General features: G+C 36.1%; 2 protein-coding genes across 2 annotated transcripts; one reads left to right on the forward strand and one right to left on the reverse strand.

Annotated features, from left to right (window-relative positions):
* Positions 1-19: 19 nt before the first annotated feature.
* On the forward strand, positions 20-3437 carry LOC131436240 (uncharacterized). Its single transcript, XM_058604864.1, has 3 exons — positions 20-208; positions 322-1709; positions 2289-3437. Exons 1-3 carry the CDS (start codon positions 187-189, stop codon positions 2475-2477), a joined length of 1599 nt encoding a protein of 532 aa, XP_058460847.1. The 5' UTR covers positions 20-186; the 3' UTR covers positions 2478-3437.
* A 696-nt stretch (positions 3438-4133) lies between these two features.
* Positions 4134-4952, reverse strand: LOC131436243 (H/ACA ribonucleoprotein complex subunit 2-like protein). The gene is made up of 3 exons (XM_058604868.1): positions 4681-4952; positions 4546-4618; positions 4134-4492 (listed from the first exon to the last, which is right to left on the reverse strand). The coding sequence occupies exons 1-3, from the start codon at positions 4838-4840 to the stop codon at positions 4261-4263; spliced, it is 465 nt and encodes a 154-aa protein (XP_058460851.1). The 5' UTR covers positions 4841-4952; the 3' UTR covers positions 4134-4260.
* Between the last annotated feature and the right edge of the window lie 2628 nt (positions 4953-7580).

The following is a 7580-nucleotide window of genomic DNA, read 5'->3' on the forward strand; positions in this document are numbered from 1 at the left end:
GAAACGATTCATAAAATAAAACTAAAGCTATCTTTTTCCTAATATCAATTGAATGCTGAATGGAGAATAATGTATTATATGAAAGTTTACAGAATATTCAGCAGTATAATGTTGTTGAAATACTCAAGTTCTTCATTCGAAACATATTGAAAACTTTTGAATTACATGTAAATATATGTATGAACCATGAATATTTCATCTCTGGACAGTAAGTATATTGTAAACTTTTTTCACATTATCTTTTATGCGTAGACTAAACATAAGTTTTATTGTAATTTGAATTGAGTTTTACACCCTATTTCCCAAAATGATATTATATAGACATTGTGTGGTGTAACAAGTTTCAAGAGAAAAGCGATTCAATAATGAGTGACCAAGATGATCCACTGGCTCAACCGCAGACCACTCCCCGCAGCTCGCTTGGTTCCGGTGTCTTATCATACAGTAATTCATCCATATCACCTTCGACTAGTTCTAGTAGTTCGCAAGGATCGGCCAAATCAGCTGTTAGTGAATGTCTTGGAGCATGGTTAAATTATTTGCAAATCATGAACAACTTCTGTGCGGCCGGTTATCGCCTGGCACAATCGATTGCAGCTCTTGAGCCATGGGCCACTCTCGACCAATCAACTCAAACTCAACAACAGCAAGCTCAGCAACAACCTTTCGTGACGCCGCAAATTCCTTCACATATGGCTTTCCAGTTTATAACAGCTTGGGATGATTTAGCTCGGGCTTCGGTGGTTGCAACAAGTACAGTGAAATCACACATTGTTAGTGTATTACAGGATTTCAAAACACAGCCCCTCAGCTCAGTGGATCAGGATGGTGAATTGCAGCATCTCAGAGAATATAATCAGCTTATTCTTCAAGATAATGCACAAACCATGATCAATCTCCAACATCAGTTTTGTGTGGCATCTTGCGATTCATTTGCACAACTAATGTGTTGTTATCAATGTCAAACTCAAGTCGGTTTTCCGCATGACCCGGAATGTCCGATGATTCAGCATCCAATGTCAGCTGCTGCTGCTATAGCCCGAAGTGACCAACGTTCTCAAACGCCATCTCCACACTTTGGAATGAAAATACAGGAAGCTAGACTGTATGACCGAGGTTCGATATCAACCCAGGGATCATCAGACCACGGCACAACAGCTTACGAACAAACACGTGGACCATCACCCCATGACATTCGTGGACCAAGCCCAATTCAGGGATATCTAGATAATATACGAGGTCCTCTCCCGAATCCTGGACACCTTTCTGGCATGAAAGCTCCATTTTACCGCGGATCCAGAAGTCCGTTGAATTTTCCATTGTTCACGTTAAATGGTCAGCGACGCTGGTCCGAAGCAGCGGCTGGTGAAGTCAATTCCGAATCGACACTGGATGCCGAAAGTCAAATGCGCCGCTGGTCTATGCCATGGGAAGCCAAGGCAGACAAGTCAACAGTTCACTGGAATCAAACTCGAATAATGCCCATTTCAAAGCTTGCCGTTCCACAGCAACAATCCAGCGGCCAAAAATCATCAACTGGAGATCGTAGTCAAAGCACAACACCGGACTCAACCTGGCACTCTTCGGTTACTAGTCAAGATGGCTTGGTGGAGGCAATACAATTGTTATCTTGTCGACCGATCTATCGGCTTCCATCGTTGCCACCAACTAGCATAGGACCACCATTTGTAGAGGAACCTAGTTGTGCGGTAAATATTAACAGTGATCAATGTTTTTACGTTCATAAATACAACTTTATTTGTATTGTAATGATCGATTTAACGAAAACAAAATTTAGCTTTCGACAATCAGGATCATTGAATATTGATTGTAACCAGTAGCTTTTGTTATTTAAAAGGCATTTTTCGTTTCCATTTGATGACACGCTACAAAACCAAATAAATGTATACAATATATTTTTAACATTCTTAAAGTAATACATTAACGAACAGAATTCAGTGGGTTATTGCACTTACTTTGAATATTATCAAGAAAACCACATCCATTGGGTGATGATTAAGAGTTCATTGACGGCATTACATGTTGAATAATAACACGGAACTTTTCCGTTTAGTTTCTTTCGGACAGGTTTTATGAATTCAAATTTTACTTCAAATTATTACATTGCGAAACATGAACCTGCAACAAAAAATTCCAATATTTATCATAATTAAAAAAACCTTATATTCATTACCTGTCCATTATTTCAATATGTGTATAACCAAAAACAGTTGATCATTAGCAATGTTCTAATTTTCATCCTCAATGGTATACTTTATCTGTTTAAGAATTTCCAACAGCAGCCGACAGCTGCACATCAACAGCTGACCAACTCAGGTTTGTATGGAATTTGGACCCAACAAAATCCACCGAGTACAATGTTCCGGCAACAATCGATTCAAGAACGTGGAGTAGCTCCATTCATGCAGTACATTCGGGAACAAGAGGGATCTCTCGACGAAAACCCACCACCCTAGGAAGATGAATCAAAATATTAAATTATACTTCTCATACGATATTATTGTGTTAGCTTCCATTCACAACAGTTGTTTGGTTGAATCCACGCTTAAGATATACAATTCGTACTAAATGTCGCATAACGTTATTTATAATTAATACGAGATATCTGTCGATGTGGAATGTTTAATCGTGGTCATGAACTCGCTCTAAGTAAAAAACCAAAGCACAAACTCAATAGTAACGTCGAATGTTCAATGTTCGTGTGTATGTAAACTGCTCTACTTTTAGTGTAACAAAGAAAATAAATTGAAATTACGAAAATCGAATTTTTTAAGTTCGACACATTTTTCAAATTAGATATAGTTAGTTCATTATTCATGATAAAAAAAAACAGGAAAAGCTGTTTCTGATTGAAATTATTCGCACGATGTAACTCGTACAGTTTTATTTCTTCGGGAAGACAAAAATAACAATAACTAAAACAACACATTTATCAAAAAGTAATGCAATCGAAAAGATCTTGAAACTTTTTTATGCTAAATATTCTCTTTTTGCAGTTTCTCCCGATAATCAGTGATGTGTGTTATTGATTTTTCCGATGTACTTTTTCAGCGCTCATCAAGACTGATTATAGTAAATAGATAAGCAAAAGGAGTGGTTTTTGATAATGTGAAGTGAAAAAATAAACAAACGACTCAATAGCCCAATTTTACATTGTAGAAAAATGAAAACAGTACACAGGATTCGAATCTCTATAGATTATCGTCAAATATGCTCTTGATTGTGCTACATTTGATAACTATTCTAGTCTATACTTACAAAAAACATTAGAAAGAAACCTTGAAAAATGAAAAAAACCAATACTTGACATTTTTCTCATTAACATCAATAATACTGACTGACTGCAAAACACAACAATTATCAACTGTACGAAATCGGTGACGGTAATAAAATTCAAATATTACAACACTGTCAAAGATTTGTTTGAATTCTTGATAACAACTATTTAGCAAGACTTGGATGACTAAGGACTAATGGCGCATTCGTCCATTGATTCGTCGTTGCTGTAGCTGCTTTCGTTATAAGATTTTTTTGGGCTGCTTTGGGGCTCACATTTGCACGAAGCAGATAAATTTGAACTGCTCTGCACGGACTAGTCGAAGAGGAAACGTTGATAATAGTGAAAACGGTCATGTACCCATAGCACAAAAACGATTTTTAATCAAACCCCTGAATAAATAAAATCGACGTTTAGCTTACTCGTTAGCTGACCTATTTAGTTGATATATATGAATTGACAACACAGTTTCTGATATTTTGAATGAAAAGAAATGAATCCTTGACGATTGAGCATATCATCAGATTACATTGTTTCTGACATTTAAAAACAATTAGAAATTGATTGAGAAGAATTGGTCTTTCATTTTTTCAATTGTACCTCAAACAGCTAATGTTGGCACATATTTTAGAGAGAAAAAGAAATTATCTTATAAACATGAGCATCACAATTAGCTGTACAATAGATTTGAAGGCAACATTTTCAAGGAATTTCGGTAGTTCCAGAAACACATTGATTTTCTTCCAGTACAATAATCATCATAAGAACACTGGAAGGCCCATACTAAATAGCAATTATATCGCTTTGATTTCATTAGTAATTATATTGATTCGGCTTCATTAAAATTATAAGTTATTCTATTTCAAACAGTGTTTGTACATAATGCCGCCATGTACGGTTCAGGGTATAAAAATATAACCAAAAAAAAAATGAAAATACATTACCCTTAGGGTTGATATCGATTATAATGGGATCGGAAGTGCGTTTAATTCTACCTTTAACTTATCGTACAGTTCCTGGTATTCAGGATGCTCACGGACCATCATAGCAACGGTTCCTCGTTTCACACCCATCGCTGCGCCCAAATCTTTTCTGCTTGGGGTATAACAGTAGGGAATATTACGTTCCTCACAAACAGCTGGCAGGTGACACATAATTTCTACAGGTGTCACATCTCCGGCGAAAATGACCAAACTGCGAAATTGAACTTTCTATTAACGGTTTCGACATGAAAACAAGCTACTTACCCTGTTTCTCCCTTACGAAGTCTAATTTGGACATCTTTGAGACCGTTCCGAAGGTAAGTTTTGTGCTTCGATGCTATGAAAAAGAAATCCGATGATGAACTAGCTGGAATATGCTAATTTTAAACCAAAGCTTACCTTTTTCAATAAGTTTATGGATCTTTTTTGTAAGTTTCTTAGAAGCCATCGGCTGGGAGATAGCATTTGCGTTACGAAGTTTTTCGTCATATGTGTCTTCCTCCTTTACAACCGACATGTCCATGTCGGTGTCCAACTTTTCGGTTTTGATTTTACCCATTTTTGACAGTAAAGATCAGGTAATTCACTAAAAAACCTAATTTATTAAACCAAAGCACGTGTTGTACTGTACGAAACCAAACATTCGCATAAATTAATATACCGCACATATAAACAGAGATGCCAAATAAAAATTTCAAATATCTTCAGACAGGGTTGGAAAAGCCTGTATATCCGAAAAAAAATCTGCAGTCAGCAAGTATGTCTGGCTGTGATGCTGAGCCATTTCTCTATAAAGTATGATACGCTAAACTGATTTGACAAGCAAAACAAAGGTCGCGACAATTTCAAAAGTTTGTGAATTTTTGCGAAAAACTCGATTTTCAAAGCAGCACTATGTACGAAATCTGTAATTTACAGACAAATCTGCAGATCTGGCTTCTCTGCATATAAATAGGATTCCTACACGGAAAATAAAAACTACCTATTATTTGACTTCTTTTTACTTAATTTTGAGTACTTCCTTTCATTCGCTCCTTCAATTGTTGTCAAAATACCAAGAGCAAAACCACCCAACAGCGAGAGTTTCGTTCAATAAGCTAAAATTAAGTAAACCGTATTAACTTGAAATTGAGTCAATATGACTCAACTATAGAGTAAATATAACTCATCTTTGAGTATTTTTTTGCACGTGTCTTACGAAAACTACCTAGAGCCACTTTACCTAAAATTAGGTTATTGAACGAAACCCCCAAATTGGATGGAATGTACTTAAAATTAGGTTGATTTGCGGTTCCGTGTAGATGTCAAATAAAACGCTGGTGAGGTTGGTGTACACCGGTATACACAAAATTATGTAATCTCAGCTGCAGGGGCGATAACATACACGGTAAACTTATTTCCGAAACTTTTCGTTACTCGAGTACTAAGACATAAATCAAATAAACATAGATTTCCGACTGTACGGTGACACTAACAGCACCTCTAGTGAGAAACGGGTGTACTTTTTTCCATTAGCTACTGTGGTTTTGTTAAATGCGCAGGCAACTTTATGCATGCATTTTAGGAGCATTTACGCACCCATTCTCCACCAGACGGTGCTTTTGCTGTCACGGGTTGCTCAACTACATTAGTATTACACTGGGAAATCTATGTTTATTTGATTTATGACTAAGACAAGACCTGACAACTGGGGGGGCTGCTTTTGTATAAAGTATAAAGAAAATCAGAAAACAAGTTTATTAAAATTTTCAGAGAATGTTTTACTCTTTTTCAATCTCATTTGTAATAAATGTTTATAGTTGCAGCACTGTGTAATTAAATTCAGCATCAAGTAGTTTTTCTTTCAAGTGAATTAAAGTGTAAGCAAAAAAGATTTGGTATATTAGTGTAAACTCGAAAGTGTGTTTAGTTTTACGAGAAGAATGAACTGTTGTGTTCCACACTGTGGTCGCACTAAGCATTTCTATCAAAATTTGACTTTTTCCGGTTTCCAAAAGATCCGGCAATACGTCAACCCTGGAATCGATTTTGAGTTCAACATGAGATATTTCGTGTTTTGTCATCAAAGCTCAATTAAATGTTTTTAAGCATTAATATATAATAAAAAAATGTATTCACCAAACATTTTTCATGTTTATTGCAAATCAAAAATCGAGTATAAAAATTTAAATTAAATAAATATTTTTTTCTTAGCATGAAAATATGGCATAAGCATATGGTTACATTGTAGCCGATACGTTGGTATTTATTCCACAGGGCGAAAATGACGAGAAGGATGATTCGAAAGGAAGAGTAAGAAGCCAGTTGTCAGGTCTTGTCTTAGCTCGAGTAGAGTGTCTATAACCAGAATGACGACTTCTCATCCGTAATGTTGGCAACAATTCAAAACATTCCATTAGCTTTACATTGTAATTGACAAGCCGTTTGCTCGTTTGGAACTGGAAGCTGTCATTCTAAACGAATAGCTGTCGTCACTCTGATTATAATTACTCTACTCGAGTTAAACGATCGTGCTTTACATAATAATCTAGGACTAGTCTGTTACTATGAGAGTCTGTAGACCAAACTTGTTCGAATTTTTATTCTGGAACTAAACTCAGAATCTGAATCCTGAAACTAAATTTTAAACCTTAAATAAAGTTTTGAATCCAGGTTCTTAATTCAGTTCTAAAAATTAGTTTTAGAATTCAGTCTCAGAATCCAACCCAAATGAGGCTTTACACCTCGCAGAAGGTCTGTTTTTACTGCGTTTAGAAAACTATTTTTTAGTTATTTATGTTTATCTCACACTGTTGACAATTTAATCTTAATTATGTTGTAAAGCAAAGTCTTGGCATTACATTCTTTTTGTGGAATTTGGCCTTTCTGTTTCAACAGACTTTGCAGCCGATTCTTAGCGGAATCTTTGCACTACTATCCTACGGACACTATGGGTGAAGCCAGAGAGAAACATACAAGTCATTTTTCTGCTGAACTTGAATGGAGGGAGCTCTGCCGCGCGACTCCGTGCGATTTGCCAAGTTTCGCATCGTTTCGCTTCGCGTCGCTTGTCGGGACTGCTATGAATTCTAAAGCGGCCCTTAAACAATACAAGGAGTATTGGATTGACAAATAAAATGTCAAAAAATCCAAACAGCTCATCAATCCAACAATACTTTCTCTATAGAGAAGAAACTATTTAAGGGCTGGAATTATTTTCATGGAAACGGTGATGAATATTGAAAAACCCACCTGACAATTTCGTCAAAATTTCGTGTTGTCTTTTTTTTATATCGGAAAACTACTGAAAATTGCAACGC

The sequence above is a fragment of the Malaya genurostris genome, chromosome 3, assembly GCF_030247185.1.
Source record: "Malaya genurostris strain Urasoe2022 chromosome 3, Malgen_1.1, whole genome shotgun sequence".
NCBI classification, from domain to species: Eukaryota; Metazoa; Arthropoda; class Insecta; order Diptera; family Culicidae; genus Malaya; species Malaya genurostris.